Source organism: Rousettus aegyptiacus, unplaced genomic scaffold, assembly GCF_014176215.1.
Source record: "Rousettus aegyptiacus isolate mRouAeg1 unplaced genomic scaffold, mRouAeg1.p scaffold_m13_p_6, whole genome shotgun sequence".
NCBI lineage: Eukaryota > Metazoa > Chordata > Mammalia > Chiroptera > Pteropodidae > Rousettus > Rousettus aegyptiacus.
Genome location: NW_023416309.1, coordinates 37,626,789 through 37,649,963, shown reverse-complemented (window position 1 = coordinate 37,649,963; position 23,175 = coordinate 37,626,789). Strand labels below are relative to the sequence as shown.

The 23,175-nt window shown below is 50.2% G+C and overlaps 1 protein-coding gene across 1 annotated transcript in view; it reads left to right on the top strand.

Annotated features, from left to right (window-relative positions):
- The window catches only part of CRTAC1 (cartilage acidic protein 1), a 130,544-nt gene extending 108,229 nt beyond the window's left edge, over positions 1-22,315 (top strand). Inside the window, exons 8-15 of the mRNA XM_016164222.2 lie at positions 2,527-2,663; positions 6,289-6,371; positions 7,205-7,305; positions 7,759-7,927; positions 17,671-17,816; positions 19,122-19,164; positions 21,553-21,696; positions 22,166-22,315. Of these exons, the coding sequence (XP_016019708.2) occupies positions 2,527-2,663; positions 6,289-6,371; positions 7,205-7,305; positions 7,759-7,927; positions 17,671-17,816; positions 19,122-19,164; positions 21,553-21,696; positions 22,166-22,284 (942 nt within the window). The 3' untranslated portion in view covers positions 22,285-22,315. The remainder of the gene's footprint in view (positions 1-2,526; positions 2,664-6,288; positions 6,372-7,204; positions 7,306-7,758; positions 7,928-17,670; positions 17,817-19,121; positions 19,165-21,552; positions 21,697-22,165) is intronic.
- The last annotated feature ends 860 nt before the right edge of the window (positions 22,316-23,175 follow it).

Sequence of the window (23,175 nt, the reverse complement as noted above, 5' to 3'; positions counted from 1 at the left end):
GCTTGTGGCTCTGCAGGACCCGGGGGTAGGGAATGGGCATGGGGGCTGAAAGGTAGGTAGCACCTGGGCGACAGTGATGGACTCCAGCCTGGTCGTTGTACAGTGTCTGGGGGGAGGTGGGGGGGAGCAGAGAGATCCAGCAGCAACTGCCCAAGGTGGGCAAGCCAAGGAGGCCCTTTGAGGGGCACTTCATTCTCTGGCGGCCATTTTTCCTGGTGGCTCCTGGGAAAACCGATATGTAGTCCAAGACTGAGACTTTCCAATTTCAGGCCTAAGGCTCAGTGGGGATAGGAGGTACGGGGGTGGGGGTGGGGGCCACAGAGACACAACAGCCGCCCTCTAAGGACAAATGGCAGATGGTGGGCGAGGTGACCTCTAACCCCTCTTTGTGCCTCCTCCCTGAGCTGTCAGTAGCCTGTGATGCCAAGAATTCTTCAAAGGGGCTCTTTGGTGACAGTAATGGAGGTTCCACCAGCCTCATGAGCGTGAGTTTGGGGCTTTCTCAAGGAGGGCAATGGAGGGCAGTGTATGGTTGACAGCAATCTCACGGAGTCGGGATTATTCTGAAGGTACCTGGGTCTTGCCGAAGACCCCTGAGGGCATGAGAAAGTCCCAGCATTTGCCTGAGTCTTGATGGTCCCAGGGAAGTCTCCAGGAACCTTATATCTGGGTGATCGCCTGCCCCGTAGGCAGCCACACTGGGGCGCTCAGGCCCAGCCACTCACTCCCCGCGGAGGCTTGCGAGCCATGCTCTCTGGGTGGGGAGGAGGGATGCCCTGAACTCAGGGCCGTTGATCTAGGAGCCCGATGATTTCCATTTTTATTCAGCCTTTTGTTCCAACCCAGATTCTCAACAGCGGCGATATTGCCCTCACCCCAAGACATTTATTGGATAATGTCTTGGGACATTCTTGGTTGTCACAAATGGGTTAGGGGGTATCACTGGCCTCTAGTGTGCAGAGCCCAGGAGTGTTGCTAAGTGTCCTACAATGCACAGGACGGCCCCACGGCAAAGAAGGATCAGCCTCAATGTCAGTGTGCCAAGGCTGAGGAACCCAGCTAACCCTCCTGATGACCCCTCCCCAGAGCTCACAGAAGCAATAATAATAATAGACACCCCATTTGTCAGATGCCTTCCATGTGCCAGGAACTGCGCTAAGCACTTTACATACATTATCTTGGAAGCCCAGGCGTCCAGCGGGGCAACCCCATGGGGGCTATGTAGGTTTCCATTTTTACAGGATCAATAGAATAATAACGAGTTAGAGATCCTGAGGTCTCTTTGTTCCCCAGCTCCCAAGGCCTTGCTCAGCCCTCCCTGGCCAGCTGGCTGGGCCCTTAATCAGCCTCATTACTGCGCTGACAGGGACAGCCTCCCTCCTTGGCCTCCCAGAACAGGCAGCTTGCCAGCTGTCCCAAACCGGCTCACTCCTGCAGCCAATGGATAGGGCCTGCAATACAAGGCCTGGGGCAGAGCGGTACTCCCAGAAATACCACTGTACCCTTCCCAGTGCCGTCTCCCTGCGGGCCCTGGGGTTTATACAGGCCGTCAGGTCTAAAGGTCACCCTACACACCTCTCCTACATCAAAGGCAAGTTTCACACCTAGGACCCTTTGCCAGGTCCACCAAGCACTTTGAGGTCCCATCTGAGCTATCCTGGCTCTGGGGTCTCCCCCTGAGCCCTGAACAGGTATGTCTGATACTGCAACTCCTGCCCCTAAAAGCAAAGGTCCCAAAAATAAAATCGAAAGACTCTCAAGAAACAACATAAGGTAACAAAGGCAGCAAAAACACAGCCAAAGGCAGCCTCTGCCACCTTCCATGAGGCTGAGAGCGAGGTCAAGGACAGGACACATTGTCAGTGATCTATCTGGTGCCCACTCTGTGCCAAGCATTTTATATGCAGTACTCACAGCCTGGGCCACTAATACTATCCCCGTGGTACTGATGAGGAAAGTAAGATCCAAAAGGTTAAGTAAGTTGCTCAAGATCACACAGCTAGTCAGCAGAGGAGCCTGGATTCAAATGCGCAGCCCTTTCCTGTGTCCACCCAGTTTACGACTCTTACTGGGGAGGAGGAAGGATACATATCAGAAAGGGCACAGCATCTGGAGTCAGAAGCCCTGGCTATGGCCCTACTCATTAGCTATGACTATGGGCGATTCCCCTCCCTCTCCAGGATTCAGTTACCTCACCTTTAAATGGGAATGCTGATGTCTGTGTTTCCTCAAGTGACGGATGGGAGGGCTACATGTGATCCCAACTACGGAACAGCCAAGTCTTCACTGCTGTGAATTAGGACTGCTCCTCTTGCCTCCTTTTTCTCCTACAAGCAACTTGAAGCTGGTGTTGTCCTAAACATACACACACACCTCCTCGCCAGGTCTGACATGAGAGAGGTGTTAGGTCAGGCTGTCTTTCATCTTCGTGCGCGCACACACGCACACAGTGGAGGAGTTAGCCTCTCGCCCACTCACACTCTCCCACATATCTGACTGCTGACCTACAGCCTTCTCTCCTCCCAGGACATCGCCTCGCCCAAGTTCTCCATGCCCTCCCCCGTCCGCACAGTCATCGCCGCCGACTTTGACAATGACCAGGAGCTAGAGATCTTCTTCAACAACTTTGCCCACCGAAGCTCCTCAGCCAACCGCCTCTTCCGGTAGACACTTCAGCCTGGTTCCTGGCCAGTTGACAGCTGGGGTCTGGGAGGAAGGTGTAAGATTCAGAAGGAAAGTTACAAGGGCTGAGGTGGAGGAAAGTCCCCTGATGAAGGAACAGAGAAGAGGGAAGGACAGAGATTGAGTGAGAGTCTACGGGGATGGAGGGCAAATCCTGGGCCTCCTGGTACTGGGAGGGATATGGCCCAAAGTGTGCCCGGAAGTCAAGCTCCACAAGCTAGAAACTCACATTACCACAAAAGAGGTCACAAAGGCAAATCTACTTAGGTACACCTGGGCCAGGCAAACACAGGCAGGTTTATTGACTGCAGGACTTCTCAGAATCTTTAACAAGTAGTTTTACTTCCCAAAAGTGGATGGGCCCTGTGGATGGAGTGTTCCAAATAGATTTGACCACAGGACATTTTTTCAAAGATTTTTCTCTTGGGGTGAGTGCTCTGCAAGGCATCCTTTGGGAAATGCTGAATGAGACAATTAATGGTAGATAAGGAAAAGGGAATTACAGAATGGAAGGAATTTGCAAGCTTGTGAGCATTGTGTCTAGGGAGGAACGGCTAGATTTTCAGATGCAACACTTGTTGTCCAAGAGGGCTCTAGAGGCCGTTGGCATCAGAATCACTGAGTGCTTATTAAAGTGGAATCCTAGGACCCGCTCTGATCTCCTGAATCAGAATCTCAAGGGGTATGGTCCACGAATCTCTATTTTTAACAAGAGTACAAGGCATTAGGCATAAAGGTTGAGAACCACTATCATGGAATGAAGTTCAGGAATCACATGGCCTGAGATGTCCCCATTCCTGGTCTAAAACATACTAATGGCGCTCAGGACCTGGTCAGGAGAAGAGAGTGGGCCGGGCCCAGGGATTCAGGAAATGGGCTGGATCACCTGCCAGGCTTCCCAAGGTCCTCATCCCCTACCCCATGGGGGGCCCCAACTATTAATAAAAGGTGAGAGCTGTGACTAAGCACATTTTAAAATATAATTATTAACAAAGCATCAGTCATGACTGGATGTAATCACCCCCCAAAGGCACCAGATTTACTAATTAGGTGCCTTGCAAAAAGCTTATTCACAACTTCCAGATTAATTGCGGAAGATCAATTGCTCGTTAACAGAGACACCGCTTTCCTTCTCTGGCTAATAAAGTGTCACTCGCCAGGAACCCTGAGTACCAAGGAGTCTAGTGCTCTCATCTCTGTGGCCCAAGAACCCAGGCACCTCCCTGTCCACGTGCCTGCCCAGCCCCTGTCCAGTCTCCCAGCTTCCCTCTGGGTCACCCCCAGCATCACCATTGTGGTTGCCCCATGAGTTAGTGTGTTTGCTTTTACACAGTGGCAATGGAAGCCACTTCCCAGGTATGTGGCTGAGGGCCCCACAGCTGGAGACTCTGGAAGTTTAGTCCCCACCTGTCTCTGTCGCTAAACGGAGCATGGTAGGCTCCTTGTAGGAGGCACTGGAGACTCAAAGCCTCAGTGTTCTTGAGTCTGCAAGTCCTTCAGTGACATCTAGAGCGATCAAAGAACGCATCACTTGAACCAGTTGCTTAATGAGAGTGCAAGGGGACCCTATTAATAATGGCAAGACAACAGGCGTCAATAGGGCTCTCCCAGGCCAATCTGGATATGCATGATCACAGCACTTATCCATCTAAACACACCTCTGATCTGTTCTCATCCCTCCACCCTGTACCACCCTGGCGCTGTCTCCAGGAGATTCCTGCGCCCACCTCCAGACAGTCTCCCTGTGTCTAGTCCAGCAGAACAAGCAGTTGAAAATGCAAATCTGGCCACACCCCTGTTCCACACTTGAGAAGCCTTCTCTTTGACTCATGTCCCATGCCTAATTACTTTGTACCCAGCCTCCTCACCCTCCACTTCCCCATTTACAACTGAGCACGAAACACCCCCAGCTTCTTTCGGTTTTATGCTGTGCCAGGCCTGGACCCTCAAGCTGCCCACACCCTCTGCCTCTCTCTCCTCCCTCTTCCTCTGACTAACACATACTTATCATGCTGGTCTCACCTTAGTCGGCCTTCCTCCAGGAAGCCCGCCTTGGTTACCCAGATCTGGATGAGCTTGCCCAGCTCTGCACTCCCCTCAGCCCCACTCTCCTGTCAGCCTTCAGCACTCTGCATGAGACTCCCTGTGGTGTGGACCCTGGCTCCATCCTTCCTGATGTGCATCGCAGCCGCAGGAGCCCACCCAGTAGCTGGCACACACAGGTTGCTGCAGAAAAACTTGTTCAGCAAGTACATAAACACAGTGGGACTGCCGAGCTGTATTCTTAGGGACTCAAACTGCATTGTCGCCTGAACCGAAGGGGTGTCTCTGCTGTGGCAGAGTCTGCAGGACATGCATGGTCAAAGGGACTGTGGTGTTCGCAGGCCGAGGCACACACACCTCTAGCAGGTGTGCACACAGCCAAGTGCAGCCAGACACACTGCCTACTGCCCAGACCGCACATGTGGATGTGCTCAGCACAGATGCCCCGTGTGGACAGAGGACATCTCTTAAGGCACCCACTCAACCTTGCAGACACGCAGCAGTTCTGCCAACACTCTGCCATCTAGCCCCATAGGCTCCAGCTTAGAGGACCTTGGTTCCCTCCTGAATGCACTGGCCACATCACAGCTCTCTGGCAACTCTCTGTGATTCAGTCAGACAACAGTCACCTGCAGTGTGGGTAGGGAGAGTGATACAGATCCCTCCTGTTCCTCTGTTTTCCCCTGGACATTGCTCCACATATCTAGGGCAGAGCACCCAAGGCTGCCAGAGTCTGATGAGTGAGAAAAATTAGAGAAAAGTTTACTGCCATCAGTAGCAGTCAGTTTAGTGTGGACTTCCTCAGTGGACTTTTCTGAAGCAAAAATTACCATGATTCAGAGTTCAAAATAGACAGAACCCCAGCAACCCAAAGGAACCCCTTTCTTCCCTCCCACCCCTGGCATTCATCCATGCATCCCACAGACATGTGCGTTCTGCTCTCTGAGAGCCAGGAACTATGTTAGATGCTGTGGGAGACGCAAAGATGAATAATACATGGTCCCAACCTGCGAAGAGCTCGCAGTCTAACTGGGGAGATAAGATGCATTCATACAGAGCTTTAACACAAAGCAGAAAGTGATAAAGGCCAGAAACGTGATAAAGGCAGAGCAGGAAAGTGTTGCCTCTGGCGGGACGATCAGGGAAGGCTTGGAGGAGGTGGCATTTGAGTGGGGTTTGAACCCTGGGTACCATCCAGAACTTGGAAATTCAGGGCCACTTGAAAGAAAGTGAAGGTCAGTCGAAGGTAGCTGTGTCCCTGTCCCTTCTTCATCCATCAACTGCCCTTTCCCAGGCTGTCTATAATTCATCCATTAGAGAAGGAAAAATCAATGTTTACCAACCTAAATTAAGACCCAAGAAGAGAACAGGCAGAGTGTAGACAGGGTTTGTGAGCAGAAAGAGGCTCCATAAGCATCCAGGCGGCAGCCCGTGTACAGCGTGACCTGGGGATGCTCCGGGGACAGAGAATAGAGGGAGCTAATAGGCCTCTAGCTTCAGATGTCCAGTGGGGGCCTCACTGGCACTTACTCATCCATGAACGGCCCATCTCCTCTCCTGCAGCGTCATCCGCAGGGAACATGGTGACCCCCTCATCGAGGAACTCAATCCTGGTGATGCCTTGGAACCTGAGGGCCGGGGCACAGGTAAAGGCACCTGAGGACTCTGCCTGGGCTCCTCTGTTTCAGCATGCTGCCCATACCCCGGGGTGAGGGTGGGAAGGATGGGGCAGCCAACCCCACCGAAGGTCTCCTCCTGTCTCTGCAACTCTGAGGGTTGAGACCCTAGGACAGGGGTGACAGTATAGAAGGAGGAGGCCCTGAGAGTCCCAGGCAGGAAGCAGAAGAGGGGATGGTCCATCTTCCCAGTCCCAAAGAGGCCAGGGGTAGAGCCCAGGAATCCACGGGCAGTAACTTCTCTGGTGATGCCTTGCCCAGTGGGGATGGAAAAGAGAGGCTGGGGGTCCTGAAGTCTGACCCCTCCCCTCTCGACACTCAGTCTGGTATCAGGGAAAGAGCACTGGCTTAGGAGTCCCAAGACGCAGTTCTGCCATGGCCTCACTGGTGATCTTGGAAAAGTTACTTCATCTTCTGGGTCTTGTTTTCCACATCCATGAAATGAGGATAATTATATCTGTCTTCTTCATCTCTCTGAGATGTAGTGAGGACCCAAAGAAGACCAAGTATATACAGACACCTCATAGATTGACAAAAAAAAAAAAAGTATGTAAATATAAAAGACGTGTATAATAGAAAGAAGGCCTGTGGTCTGAGTAATGTAAAAGTCCAGGGGAAGGAAAGAGAAGCCTCTCCTCCATGACTTCCTATCCTGAGCTGGCTGGGAGAGGAGACAGGCTTCCAGCCCGTCTTCCTGCCCCAGCATCTCCCCCACTAAGGGCTGTGGACATGGTACTGGTCGGGGAGCCCTCTCCCCGTGGGTCTCCTGGCCGATGGCCAGAGTGCAATCTGCATTGTTGCAGGGGGTGTGGTGACAGACTTCGATGGAGATGGGATGCTGGACCTCATCTTGTCCCATGGAGAGTCCATGGCTCAGCCACTGTCCGTCTTCCGAGGAAATCAGGTGTGCACGGACCTCAGGACCCACGGAGCCCAGCCTGATGTGCTCCCCTGGACCTAGGGTGGACAAGGGAAGATGAGCCCGGGATACATGACAGGAAATGGACATCCCGAGGCCTGGAAGAAGCAAATAAATTCCCAGCAGCACAGTAAACCTCCCAAAAGGTCCCCCTCCCTGGAGAAGACCTCTGCCCCTCTCTCTTCCACTGACACTTCTCCAAAAACTGTTTTTCCCGAGCTCATTGGCTTTCCCTCCTCTTTTTCAGTAACTCTCTTCCCAAACTTCAGCCAACTTGTCTGCATTGCTCACTTTCCCTGCCTGCTTCCTCCTCCTCTCTCTTTCCTCTGTCCCTTTTCTTCTCTACCTCTTTCTCCCTCTCTCCCTCTCTTACCCCTCCATTTTTACTCCCCCTGCCCATCCCACTGAGGCCCATCCTCTCTTCCTCCCCACCTACAGGGCTTCAGCAATAACTGGCTGCGAGTGGTGCCTAGGACCCGGTTTGGGGCCTTCGCCAGGGGGGCTAAGGTCGTACTCTACACCAAGAAGAGTGGGGCTCACCTGAGGATCATCGATGGGGGCTCAGGCTACCTGTGCGAGATGGAGCCTGTGGCACACTTTGGCTTGGGTGAGTCAGGGCCAGGGGAAGGGTTAGGCAATGAGCTGTTGATGGAACAGTGGGTCATGCTGAGCACCATGCTGAGGGATGCAGAACTCACAGCATGAGCATCTTCCAGGTACCACATTACTACAGCAGCTGAGATGCACATCGGCTGTTGAAGGCAACCTTGCTGTGAGATAAACTTGAGTGCCTGAGGGAAGTTTTCGTGCCCTGCCCCCTTGCAGGGGTCCCTACCCCAGTGCCCCTACCGAATTCCTCACTTTGGCATCAGAGTATTTAATCCTCCATTTGTCCAGGGTGTGGCCTTGTTCTTCAAAAGCTGGCCTACACTAAAATCATCCAACCCAGCTGTTTCTCTGGCTTCTTGGGAGTGATTAAACTGTCTCACTAAATCCCTGGTGACGATAGCAAATGCTGGCAAGGATGCAGAGAAACTGGATCTCTCATGCATCACTGATGGGAATGTAAAATGGTGCAGCTACTCTGGAAAATAGTTTGGTAGTTTCTTTAAAAAAAAAAAAAAAAACTAAACATACAACTACTATCGGACCCAACAATTGCACTCATGGGCATTTATCCCAGATGAATGAAAACTTATGTCCACATAAAAATCTATCCGAGATTGTTCGTGAGAACTTTATCTGTAATAGCCCAAACTGGAAACAACCTAGATGTCCTTCAATAGGTTAATGGTTCGACAAACTGTGGTGTTTCCACACCATGGACTATTACTCAGCAATAAGAAGGAAGGAACTATCGGCGCACACGACAACCTGGATAGCTCTCGAGGGCATTACGGTGAGCGGGGGGAAAAAAAAGGCCAATCTCAAAAAGTCACATGCTGTTGATTCCATTTATATAACATTCTTGAAATGACAAAATTGTAGAGATAGAACATAGATCAGTGGTTGCTAGGGGTTAGAAACGGTGAAAAAGAGAGGGGTGGGTGTGACTATAAAGGGATAGCCCAAGGGAGGTCTGGGTGGTATGGAGTCATTCTGTATCTTGATTATGGTGGTCGTTACACAAATCTGCATGTGACAAAATGACACAGATCTAGCCATACACCTTGTACCAATGTTCGTCTCCATTTTGACGCTGTGCTATACTTACAGAAGACGTAATCATTCGGGGAAACTGGGTAAAAGGTACACAGGCTCTCCCTGTACTGTCTTTGCAACTTTCTGTGAATCTATAATTATTTCAAAATAAAACATTTTTAAAGACATGTACTGGGGGAGAGAATTAGAAAAATAGAAGTCTAAAAAGCCTTCTTGAAGAGAGGGGCAATAATGAGAGGAAAATGTTGAGAAACACTAGTGGGGAGACAAGAGCGTCTTTACTAAAACAATGGTTAAGGAAGCATTTGAGTCAAATGTAACTACATTCGAAGTCAGACATCCTCCGCCATATGTTAGCACCTCGTGAGGTGATATAATGTTAATATAAAAAGAATAGGCAATATGGCCTTGAATCAATAAATACGTATGTATAGGTTAATATCATACACACATCATAGGTGCATAGAAAAGCAGGGAACGAAAATGCAAAAAGTGTGAACAGTGACTCTCTGAGTGACTGGACTAATATGGTGACTCTTACTCATTCCAGGCACAGTGGCACTTCACTCTCAATATTCATGTCACCTTAATAACTACCGTGTGAGATGGGCATTGTTCATCTCCATTTTACAAATGGGAAAACTGAGAATCGAACCATTAAGAAACCTGCCCAAGATCACATAATAGGTAAATGGCACAGGTGGGATTCAAATCCAGACCTGCCTGCGTATGTGATTTTTTATTTTCTTCCATATGTTTTTTTATGTGTGTGTTTTCCAATTTTTATAGGAAACACATAATTTTTACGCAGTCTGAAAAAGAAACATAAGTATTTAGGGGACCCACATCCCAGTTATATAAGCATAGTCTTGGACTATTTTACCCTGGATGGGTCAGCCTGCAGTTGGAGAGTTTATCACTTTTAAGGCAGCCATTTGCTATGCTGGCCCTAAAAGTACAGGATGACTTTTAAATACATAATCCTCTCCTGCAAAATGGCAGTAGCCAACGTGAATCAAGCACTTAGTATATGTGCCAAGCACTGGGCTAAGTGCTTTGCATAAAACACCTCATTCAGTTCTCATCATGACTTGATGAGTCATAAACCCAATTTCATAGGTCATGAAACCGAGGTTGAGGTTAAGCAACCTGGCCCAAATTGCACCTGCAGAAGGTAGGGAAGGCTGGATTCAGACTCTTGACCATTGTGACTTGACTGCTTGACCTCCCATAGCTGCTCTGTGTGAAGCCAGCTAAGGCCCTCCTGCTCTACCTCTTTCTCCTTGGACATCCACGTCCCCTCAGTTAGCAGGTGACCCAAATGAGGCCGTTCAAGAATCAAGGCGACTGCCATGGTGTCATAGGTGGGATGTTCATCCAGGTAGCCAGCTGGACATCAACTGTCACCCTATTACACAGATAAGGAAATTGAGACTCGCATAGCAAATCAATGGCAAGTCGAGGACTGGGGCTGGTTCTCCTTCCCTACATCCCTTGGGCTGCCTCTGCTATTTTAAGATGTACATTATAGGCCTCGCTGGGTCTCCTCTCTGGCCAGTGCCTGCCCCTGCCAAGAGAACAGACCTGCTCCTCAACTGGGCAGCCTCAGCCAGGTCATTTGGTGGAATCATGTGTCTCTTCATGATTGTCTGCCTCCCATGCTCAGGATTATGGATGCCGCACTTAGCTGGAAGCCCATCCTGACTGCCAACTTTTGCATTTTGCAAGGCCATGGGATTTGTTCTGGGTCTGAACTCTTGTTCAAACGGCTCCGCAGGTCCCCTGCAGACTCCTCTCTGTTGCCAAGATTCACTCCCAGAGGCGCTGAAGGAAGGCTGCTCTTGGGGACTGGCCCCGTGGGTCAACCTTGGGCCTGGCAGTTCAGCAGGCAGCAGGACCAGCAGCCTAGGATGCAGCAAGAGGGAGGAGGACTCCACCCCTGCAGCTCCAAGGCCCCCACATCCAGAAGAATCTCCTTCATGGGTCAAACATAACACAGGCCTTCCTGATTGATGGAGGAGCCAGCAAGGGGCCAGGAAGAGAGGGAGCCAGTGGAGAAGGCTAAATGGAATGAAAGATGGAGGAAAGAGAACAGGGTGGAGATAGACTCAGACGAGGCCTGGGGGAGACCAAGAGACACAGAGAGACATGGTGCAGAGGCAGATGGGACAAAGAAGAAATGCTCCCTGCCCTCAGTCAGTAAGAGGCAGATGGACGCAGGAGCTCTGGTGCAAGGCAGATTTGGATGTGCCGTCATACTGGCCCAGAGGCTGTGAGAGGACGGGAACAGGAAAATTTAGTTCTGCTCTGGGCAGCGTTTCCAAGAAAATGAGCCTAGAACAGGGTCTGGAGTGTGGTAAGAACTTGGAAGGTGTGGATGGGGCCTGGGGAGGGCATTCCAGGGGCTGTGCTGGCTCGAACAAAGGCTGGAGGTGAGGGTGTTTGCGTGTCCACAGAATGGGAATGGTGGGGGAGGCAGAGCCTGGAAAGGGAGGCACCCAGAGCCAGGTGGAGAGGGCAGGGGAACAGAAGGGGTCTGCAGAGCCTGGAAGCCAAAGCTCTGTGCTGTGCGAGGGCAGGCTGCGTAGGAGCCGGGGGGCCTCTCGCAGGGGCCCTGCTGGAGGAGCAGCGCTAACAATTGCTCAGAGAAGTCTTTTTTTATTTTCCTGATTGTAAGAATAATGCATATGGATTACAGGCAAATTAGAAAACATAACACCCTACAAAGAGAGTAAAAATAACTCATAAGCTCACCACTCTGGGTAGAATATTAAGTGAAAAGTAAACATTTCTCCCTTCCGCCCTCCTCGCCATGGGTGATCTTACACTCTAGTGGAAGGAGGGGAAACATAGGATACGTAAGAAACATAATAACTAGGTAAATATATCAAATGTCAGAAGATGTTAAGTGCTACGAAGAAAGAAAATGCAGAACAGAGTACGGAGATTAGGAATGTGGAGGGAAAAGGGCAGAGGGCAGTTTCAAATACCGTGGTCCTGGGTGGCCCATTCCCAGTCCCGTGCTTTCTGATGTGCTTTTACTGCACGCAGTATACACAGAACAGCACATTGAAAGACAAATACTCCTTGGGAATATTTAAAAATCGATTTTTAACAAAAATGATTATACTCTTCCTATTATTCCCAAACTGGCTGGTTTTTTTTTTTTTTTCTCTTAATATCTTAACTCCTGGACATTGTTCCAAGCCTGTGCATATATCTTTTGTTTTTTGTGTGTGTTGCCCAGGATTTTTTTTTAAGCCTGCTTTTGACCAGAAGCCTTATCGATAACATACGCAATCAATGAACACATATCTCGTATATGATGTGCATTATATACTGTATTCTTTTTTGTGAAGTTTCCTTTTTTTATATCTGTATTTATATATCTATATATCCGATTGGTTCCGTTGTTCTGGAGACCCTGACTAAGAGACACATTAAAGCATGATATAAAGCCCTGATAATTTTATTTTTTAATTTTATTTTTTATTTTTCTTATACCGCCGCCTCCCGCCCCTTTGGCAACTGTGACCTTATTCTCTATGTCTATGGATCTGTTTGTTTTTATTCATTTGCTTTGTTTCTTTTCGATTCCATGTATAAGTGAAATCATATGATGTTTGTCTAACTTTTTTTACTTAGCAAAATACCCTCTAGGCCCATCCATGTTGTTGTAAATGGCAAAATTGCATTCTTTTTTATTGCTGAATAATATTCCATTGTATTTCTATACCACATTTTTATCCATTCATCTATTGCTGGACATCTAAGTTGCTTCCATATCTTGACTATTACTAGTAAGCCTGAGATGAACATAGGAATGTATGTATCTTTTCAAGTTAGTGTTTTTGCTTTCCTCAGTTAAATACCCAGAAGTGGAATTGCTGGGTCATATGGCACATATTTTTAATTTTTTGCTTTCCACTATTTCATTGTGTGGCAGATTTCATAATTTAACTAGCAAATCCCTTATTGACAATTTAGTGGCTTCCAATCCTAAACAGTTTATATTGTGATGTTTGGGGTGAGGAGGGCCCTGTCCAGAACATGAATGCAAGAAAGGCCTGCCTTGAAGGTCCGAATTCCTGAGAAGTAGACGTGGGGCCTGAGGCCTTGCCTGAAGGGGGAGGTCTCTGAAGGGGAGAGAGTTGCAGGAAGCTTCCCTTCCAGTGCTCACAGGGCTCCTGCTTCCTTCCTGCCATCCTGCCTGTGCAGCAAGGTGTGGCGAGAGTGTGGACATGCACCTGCACGCACACATGAGCCTCTCAGCAGATGGCCTCTGGGGTGCTTCCTGTACCCAGTCATGTCCTCAGGCTCGTTTCTGCACTGGCTGGAGCTGGAGGCCTTGCTCAGTCAGCACTGAGCTGTGGTTAGAGGACTTGTCTTCCCAGACCTGGCTCTGAGAAGGTCTGGGATGTGTGGCGTCACACAATAAAACCCCAGGGACTTCTCTGGATATTTCGTTCCCCGGGTGGGTAGGGGATCCCAGAGAGCCCACTCTGTTGTGCAGTGTGCGCTCAGCTTCATCCTGCGTAGCCATCCCTTCTGGAAGTGTCAGCCCCTACCCCACCTGCCCCTGCGCAGGGGAGCCCTGGCCTTCTTCCTTGTCCCCTCTCCACCCTGCCCTGGCCTTTCCCTGCTCCTCCTGGTGCAGACGACCCACTAGGCTCATAAATAAGCGTTATCGAGTGCCCTGCTGACCCCTGGTTGCTCTCCACCTGCACATCTGCCCCTGCATATCCCTCACCCCTGCCCTTCCTTTCCTAGCTAGCAGAGGACTGAGGCAGCTCTGGGAAACCCAGAAACAGAAAACCAGTGCCAATAATCTACTTGCCCCTACCAGTCTCCACTAGGGGCTCCCCACCTCGGCCAGCCCACCCCAGATATTGAGGGCACCCCACACACCCACACACACATTGCTTCTTTTTAGCTAGTTATTTGCAAGTGACTCAGAGCTGCCTCCAGGCCGGCTGGTGCTCATTTAGGGAAGGAAAATTCAGTGGCCCACATGAAAATTGCTTTATTAAAGTGCAAAAATATTCCACCAACTGTATTTCCACCATCTGTTTGGCTTGTAGTTCTGAAAAAGCACAATTCTCTGTCCTTCCTTGGCCTTTGTCCTTTAAAAGCGGCCAGAGGCGACTCCCCGCTGCTCTTGACCTCAGGGCAATGGCCAGTTAATGGGGCCACCTCTGCTCACTGACCCACAGGCCTGGCAGGCAGGCCACTGAAAGGCTGCCCTGTACAATGTCTGGGAGCCAGGGCCCCCGTATAGCCATGTGGCTGTATGAAGTCTTGAGATATCTGGGACAGAGGGAACAGCCAGGCCTGGCGACTAGATCCTGGGTTCCCATCCTAGCTCAGACATCTCCAAGTCACTTCACCTCGCCAAGCCTCAATGTCTACATCTGGAGAGTGGGGTGAAAACGCCCATCTTGCGGAGTGGTCGGGAGGGTTCAGCCGGCCACACATGCTCAGGCCGCGAAGTCCCTCCCAGTCTCCTCTCCTACCCACCCCACCTAATGCACATTCTCACACTCTGCTTCCCCCACTTGGAACTTCTCCCTGACCTTCAAACACACAGGCCCTTTCATATCCTGATGCCCATGCTACACCCTCCACCTGGTACGTTCCTTCCTCCCCTTCTCCGCCTCACAAACTCTTCCTCCTCCTGCAACACCCAAACGCAATGACACTTAACACCCGCCCCTCTTGCCAAATGGTACCGGCGCTATGGCTGCACCTTCCCTGCTTATTATAACATCATCACTATGTTCATTGTCCCCACCCCCCCCCCCCCGCCCCCCAGTCCAACCACCGGACTCAGCTCCTCCAGGATGGGACCTGGGTCTCTCTCTTTCCTGCTGAATCCCAGATTCTGCATGATGGCTCAGCCTGTGGTGGACTGGGCATGGGGGTGGGGTGGCCAGTAGAACAGGGTATAGCAGACACCATCTTTGGGATCAAACATTCCTTAGCTGGATAACTGTGAGCGATTCACTTTATCTCTCCAAGTCTCAGCTCCTTCAGTTCTAAAATGGAAATTATAAAACTACCTTCCTCATGGAGCTTCTGTGAGGATCCAGTGCGCTAACACTGAGAGTCACCTGGTACAGATCGGGGTGCACATTCTCTGGTGTTAACGCCAAGAAATGGAAGCCCTTTGGGAACTGTAGGGTTCCCCCATGTCTAAGAGATGATGGGATGGGAATGCTGAGGGTGACTGTCAGCCAGGGCAAGGCTCCCATTCCAGAGAAAGACTGTCTTTCCCAGGAGGGCTAGAGCTCTAGGTCACACCCCCATCTTGGAGATGAGGAAACTGAGGCCCCAGTCAGCAAAATAATCAGCAGCAGAGGAGGGAGTCCTACTGAGAGGAGCTCTTCTGGGCTTACTTATCTCATAGCCCAGCACCTCCTTGGGTCTGGAGGAAGGGAGGCGGCAGGACTCAGAACTACAGGCACAAATACAGCATGTAAATTTGTGATTGTCTATGAATATTCGGCGACTCTTTTGAGTTATTTGTGGCATTTCAGTCAGGCTGGAAAATGTATTCATGTAGCTGTTCTGTTGACTTAGGTGAGAAACAGTTGCTTCTCTTTGTCTCCTTTTTTTAATGGAAAAAAATGTTTACTTTTTACATATGCCGCTTAATTTGGGCACTTTACACCCTAAAAATGCCAAATCTCTTGAACCTCAAGAAACTACTTCAAAATGGGGAGGCAGGGGGTGGGGGAGAAAGTTTGTAGCTGACGCCCTAATCCCATTTCTAATCCCCTTCCCCCAAAAGAATTATTGTAGAATGACGGAGCGGGGCATAGGGGTTTATGAGAAACGTTTTCTGGCTGCATAAAGCAAACCCTGGAACCAGTAAGGCTGGGCGTGGGGGGCAGCCTCTGTGGAAGAGAAGGTTGGAGTCTGTTTTCTCCGAGAGCTTCTCCTTGGACCGCTGCCTGCCTGCCCACGAGGAGGGGCCAGCACCTTTGACACCTCCAGAATGCGCAGCTGGTCCCCGCCCTCCTTAAGTGTCAGCACAGCAACAGCCAGGCCAAAGTGTTCCCCAGAGGCCGGGACTCAGCGGGTCCTCTCCCCACCCTGCCGTCTCAGCCCCACCCCCAGAGCAACCTTGGCACAGGAGTCTCCATGTGGTTTGGCTTCCAAGCCTTTTCTGAAATCTAGGAACCCTTTATATGCACGAACATATTTCACAAACTACCCCCTGCCGCCATAGTATCCATCGCTGTAAAATCCACGGGTGGACGAGAATGACCAAAAGCTACTAAAAATTCAACTGCATTTTTTTTTATTTCACTTGTTTTCTAACAGTGTCTATATACATGAAGGGGTAAGTACCACATCCACGTGGGTGACATATTATCTATGTTTGGGAGAGTGTTTGTGTGTGGACCCCTGGACCTGGCCCACCCCTGGTCAGCCCGGTGGGTGAGAAGGAGGGAGCTGCACCCTCTCTCCCACCCTGCTGAGTACTGCCCTTTTCCCCAGGTGGCTGACTTAGGAGAACAGCTTCTCTCGGCAGGTGAGGCCCAGGGCCCCCTCCTCCCCACTCTAATCTATCACCATTAGCCTGACCTTGCCACAGTGATGGACCTGATGCCTTAAGCAGGGAGCCGGGCCAGCTTTGACAATGCCTAAACACCTGACAAATCTCTCCAACTTGTTTTCTGCCCATGATGTAATGTATTGCTCTATGGATATGTGCAGATGGATTCACCAGGAATAGTCTCTGAGCTTCTCTGTCAGCTTTCGTAAGCATCTCAGCTTCGGCTTCATAGAGTGGTCTTTCTTTCTATACCCTCTGCCTTCCGGTTCTTTATCACCTCAGCTTTTATTTAGAGCTCATCTTTAATACCTTCTCCCCAATAGCCCGTCCCTGACTAAAAAAGGTCCCTGGCCAACCCTCAGTTTCTCTTTACTCCAGTTCCTATTTTTTGTTTTCTTCCTAGATCTTGTTAATATCTGACATTATTTATTTGTCATCTGTTTGCCTATCTATCAGAGTAGAAGTTCCCTGAAAACAAGGATGTTTCCAGTGACAAAATAGAGCCTGGCCCCTAGCAGCTTATAAATATAAATATTAATATGAAAAATGACATGCTTGAGATTATACAGCAATCAGCTGCAGGGCTGAGATTTGTCCCCAGGTCTCCCAAACACCCCACCCCCCCACACCATGTTCTTTCTGACCTACCAAGTAAGTGATACAGCTAAGGTTTGAACCCCGGACTCCAAAGTCAACCTGCATACCGCCAGGCTTTACCCTCTCCCATAAAGCAGCCTCACACTGGTTGGCCTCTCCACTAGAATGGAAGCTCTAGAGTTGCACTCTAGAGCTGGCCATGTGTGGGTATTTAAATGTAACGTAATTAAAATTAAATAAAATATAAACTTCATTTCCTTGTTACACTCATCCCACTTCGAGCGTTCGACAGCCCCATGTGGCTTGGGGCCACCACATAGACGGCACAGGTGGAGAACTCAGCCATCGTTGCACAAAGTTTTGTTGGACTGTGCTGTTCTAAAGGAGCAGGAACTCATCCCGAGCACTTAGAACAGCTCTCAAGTCATGTTTTTTACTAAATGAACGAATAAATGAATGGTGATACTATTGCTGAGAACCGCTCTCCCCACGCTCCTCTGCTGCTGACCCTTCCTCCTTCCACCCCACAGGGAAGGATGAAGCCAGCAGCGTGGAGGTGACGTGGCCAGATGGCAAGATGGTGAGCCGCAGCGTGGCCAGCGGGGAGATGAACTCGGTGCTGGAGATCCCCTACCCCCAAGATGGAGATGGACGTCAGGACCTAGCCCCACTGGAGGTGAGAAAGGCATCTGGGCCTCAGAGGCAGAAAGAGGTCCCACCCACAACCCTATGGGCTGAAGATGGAGTCCCAAGAATCTGTAGACTCTGCCTCTAGAATGACGGCAATCTTTGCAAAAAGCAGGTTTCATAATGATCCTGCCATCTGTAATTTGCACAACAGTACCATGCCCACATCTCTTCTGCTCCTCACAGACACCCAGGAGTATTGGCAGGGCAAGTGTCTTTGCACCCATTCTACAAAGGAGGAAAATTAAAACCAAGAGCAAGAACCCACCCACCAAGGCTGCATGGCCAGTTGTGAGCAGAGTTAAGAATTGACCTCAGGTCTCCTGCTTCCTTCCCAGCTCTTTCCAAGTCTGACAAAGCCTCTTCTAGCTTCTGAGAGTGGTCCAGGGCCTCTTGGAAGAAGCATTCTAGATTCTAATTCTGATGGGGATCAGTTGGTTGCGAATAACAGGAACCCATTTAAATTCACGCGGAAGAGGGGACTTACACAGAAGCTTCTAGGAGAGCTCACAAAATCCAAGGGAAAGCTTAGGGTGAGCAGGAACCATGGCAGCTTGGTGGCCTCAGCCTCAGGAGCTCAAGGGCCTTTGTCATTGCTTGGAGGACATTACCCTTCCCCAATAATCCCCACCAGACCCCTCATTCATCAATACTGAGAGCTGACATTTTCTGTCTTCTATGAAGGGTTTGTTTCTAGTCTTCCTGCCCTGCCATTAGGCTACTATCCCTGAGACCTCACATAGACATAGTCTGGCATGACCAGGTTTCCAAATTTGTCTCAGCCTCAGTTCCAATTCTAGCCACCATGCGTTTGATTCACTCCTGCTGAGATTTCTGCCGCTCATCCAGTCGGCCCTGCCCAATAAAGTGGAGAACAGCCTGGTTCACAGGCACCCACCCTTGTGGGTTGGAAAGGTTCTCAGATAAGAGGGTGTAGGGAGTGAAAAGACACCTGAAAAAGCTTCTCCTACCCCTCATTACTCTTTGCCTGAGTTGAGACCCAGCCTAGGTCTGAGGGCAATGACACAGGAAGGCCAGTTTCAGCTAGCCGTCCCAGCTCAGGCATGTGGGTCCTACATGGGTGGAACAGAACCTGTTCTTGGCCTTCCCCACAGTCTCCTAGTCTCACTCCAAAGGAAGGGGTTCTGGCATAGAGGGGTTCCTCCAGGCCTAGAGCTAAGAGCACCTCTCATTCTTGGGTCTGGGAGCAGCCGGTCTGTGGCTGTGTCTAGGAAAGGACCTGAGATAAGATCTTCTCAACTCACTTGTGTCTCTGCTTCTGCCCACCTTGCAGTGTGGCCAAGGATTCTCCCAGCAGGAAAATGGCCATTGCATGGGTGAGTTGCCTGCAAGCATCAGGGGATGGGACAGAGGCCAGAATCTTCCCGGGGCATGTCAGCCTGACCCCTGCCAAATCTCAGATTTCAGACAAGGGGTGGAGAAGGGAGCCTGTTGTTTGTCCTAGGGCCTCCAGATGCCAAGACAACCACCGTGTGACTCACTAAGGTGGGAGTGATGTTAGTGACCAGCAAGCTGAATAACCACAGTTCTGGGAATTGGCAGTGCTTCCTGCCATGAATACAGAGAGAACGAGTGTGGGCACAGGGCACACAACTGCCTGTGCAGTGCTCACAGGGAGGCCTGGCTGCTGGGGGCTGTGATGGCTGGGCTAGGTTCATGTCTCCTATGGAGAGCCACCAGCTGGCAGAACAGCAAGCAAGGGACTGGCAGGCAAGGGTGTGCATGCCAGGGGCATTGGAGCAAACCAGGGTATGGAATGTGGTCTCAGTACAGAAGAGAGACTGCAGCCTTGGGCAGTCCCAAGGGGCAAGTAGCTGTAGCACGGCCAGGACTGCAGCTCTGGAGGATCCAATGACTTTCTGAAAGTCCCCCAAAGGCTGGGAGTGGGAGAGGGGCAGCCCAGAGGCTCAGCATTCAGAAAGCCCTCAACCCACTCTCTTCCATCCCAATGACCCGCAATGAGGGGTAAGGTCAAGGACACTTTCTGCCTTTCGACCCTCAGGCACTATTCATCTCAGCAGGTGCTCATCAGCCCCACGTGAATGGGTTTGCTACTTGGATACGAGAGTAAATAAAATAGACATGGTCCTTGCCCTCATGTGGCTTAGAGCCAATGAGAGAGACACACAAATAAATAGTGATGCCCACTGAGCATGAGCAGGGATGGGGTGGGAGCACAAAGATGGGACCCTAAACCAGTGTAGGAGGGGTTGAGAAGATTCTCCAGAGAACGCAAGATCTAAGCTGAGAGCTGAGGGCTGATGAGGAGTTCACCAGGCAAAGAGAGGAGGCAGTGTTCCGGTGGAGGGCACTGCGTGGACACAGGACCACGGTGAGAAAGTGGAAGGGTATGTGAAAATGAGTCCCCTACACTCTCCATGTCCCTACCCTGGCCACTCCAAACAGGCAGTGCCCGTACACAGAAGTTTCAGCATCTTCTGTGTGCGCTGGAAGGACCCTGTGAGATCACCAGTGTGGCTGCCTCCTCCTTTTCATCATCCAGCAGACATTTATGTGTCTGCCGCAGACCAGGCCCCATGCAGGGTGCTGAGGATGCAGGCCAGGCACCTTCTCCGGAAGACATTCATTCTAGTGGGGGAAGGAGACCACAAACATGTAACCCAACAGCTAGATTAGATGAGTTAAGAACCCTTCAAACAAAATGCTTTCTGGAGACTGTTCTAGACAGAAGGGTCAGGGAGGGTCTCAAAGGAGGAGACCTTTAAATTAAGACCTGAAGGATGAGAAGGGTCTAGCCGCAGACAGAGCTGAGGGAAGAGCTTTGTTGGCAGAGGGAAGAGTGGGAGCAAAGATGGTAAGGCAGGAAAAGGCTTGGTGTGTCAGAGGAACAGGAAGGAGGCTGCTGTGCCTGGAGAGGATGAAGAAGGATGGAGAGGTTGCAAGAGCCAGACACCAAGAGGATGGAGGAGCCAGACACAGAGTCCAGGAGAGTCTTGAAGCCCCAGTAAGATGTCTGGACTTTGTTCTTAGGGCTCTGCGCAGTTGAGCAGGAGAGTGACATGATGTGATCACATTTTCAAAAGATCACTCTGACTACCAGATTGCAGAATGGATTGGAGGGAGAAGTGTAAGCCAGGAGGCCTGTCAGGAGGCAGCTGCAGAAATCCAGGCAAGAGATGGCGCTGGCTGGGAATAAGCTGGTAGCAGAGGAGACTGTGTAGGCAGAACTGATGGGATCTGTTGTTAAATTGCCTACAGAGGCAAGGAAAAAGAGGACTTGGGAATCACTCTGATTTCTGCCTGAACAGCTGAGCGGATGATGGTGGCATTGACTGAGTTAGGGAAGATGGGAAATGGGACAGAAGAGGTTTGAGGACAGAGAGAATCGAGAGTTCCATTTTGGACCTGCTAAGTTTGAGATGCATGTTAGACAGATTCACAAGTTCAGGGGAGAGGTTGTGACTGGAGATAGGAAGCCTGGAATCATCTGTTTTCTATTTATGACAAGACCATCTAGATAAAGTGTCCTAGATAAGAGAAGACCTGGGACCAAGACCTGGGACCAACCCTAACACATAGAGGCCAAGTACAGTAGGAGTCAGCCAAGGGAACTGAACTGAGAAAGTTGAGGCTAAGAAAGAAGAAGGGACATGCCCCAGGTCACAGAGTGGGTGGGGCAGCAGAGCCTGAGTAAGGACCTGTGCCCCACGCCTCCTGGGTGAGTGGCTTCCCTCACCTTTCAGACACCAACGAGTGCATCCAGTTCCCATTTGTGTGCCCTCGAGACAAGCCAGTGTGTGTCAACACATATGGAAGCTACAGGTGCCGGACCAACAAGAGGTGCAGTCGGGGTTACGAGCCCAACGAGGACGGCACAGCCTGTGTAGGTGAGTAGGGCTCCGCCCACAGCCCGGTAGCAAAGGGATGCTGCCTTCTACTAGAGAGCTCTGCAGAGGCCCCAGATCAAGGTCCCCAGCCCCTGCCTTCTCCTGGCTGGATGGATTCTCCTTAGACCCCCATTGGGTCTCCAGAAAAGACCATGACAGAGGTTTGAAGAAGTCCCACCACTACTGCCACCATCCGAAGGGCCCCCTGGGGTGTTGTTGTGTCCTGGCCAGAGGTCATTGCTCTTCTTATTTCTCCCTTTTCTAATTTCCTAAAACAAATGTTGCTACCTTAGGGCCAGCCCATCTTTTCCTACCTGGGATATAAACTAACTCCTACTACATATCTTTGTCTGAATTTCTGAACTGGTATTTGTCTTCTTCCTCCCAAACACTTCCCCCCACCCAAACCCACCCCCACCCCCTTTCTCTTTTTCCCATTCTCTATCTCTCTGCCCTATCCTTTTTGCAGCTCAAGTGGCCTTTTTAGGTGGGTATCCTTCTGCCGCCTTTAGAATCTCTGAGCCTCTCTCTCAGGCCTCATATCTTTCTCTAGGCCTTGGACTTTGCCTTCAGTTATATGCATTTTAAATCCCATCAATAAAGGAAAAAAAAAAACTAATAACCTTTGTGGAAAACTAAGTCTCTCCTGCTGCCTGTCTCTCTCTCTCCATGCCCAGTAGATTCTACTGTGTGCTCTTTCTAAATGGACAGCAAAGGTGGCCATCTTTAAAAAGGGAAATTTAGGAAACATGGATGTTTGTGTAACCTTAGTTGTCTGCAAAGCTTTTCTTTGCATGTTTTCTGAGAAAACAGAAAAGGAAAGTCTCCCCTCTATCCCATCCAGCCTCCCTCCCTCCTTCAGAAGAATCAAGGTAGTCCCATCTTTCTGTACCCTCCAGCGTCATGTGTGGCTTATTTTGCCCTTAACAAAGAAGGCTCCCAGATGGTTGCTTGCTCAGTTGATTCGATAATGTATCACGTGCCTGCCAGTTTGGCCTGTGCTGTTTCTGCTCTGTGTGCCCTGACTTCCTATGGTAGAGAAAGCCTGATTGGGGTTGGTGGTGATGACGGGAGGGGAAAAGGGTGGCTCTTTGAAACCCTTGATACAAATGTTAAAGCTTGAACTTGCTAAGTCTTCCAGCCTCTTTCTGGAGAAATTATGCCAATAAACTCTCTGCTGGATATTAGTGCCTACCTAGCTGGTAAAAAAAAAAAAAAATGTGTCTGGGGCAAAGTAGATGCTGGTTTGCATGTTGAATTAGCGGCAGCCTTCTACCATGTGGCACTTGGAAAACAAATCATGAGAAGAGAAAGTATCTACCCCTGATCATGAGCAATGGTTTGGGTGTGTGTACCAACGACCACGTTTGTGGGGCTGGGGTTTGGACCAGGTGAGGGATATGGGATGAGCGAGGTCCAGATGTGGAGAGAGTACTCTAGGCCTCTTGCTTGGGAAAAGTCACTTCTCCACTCGGGGCC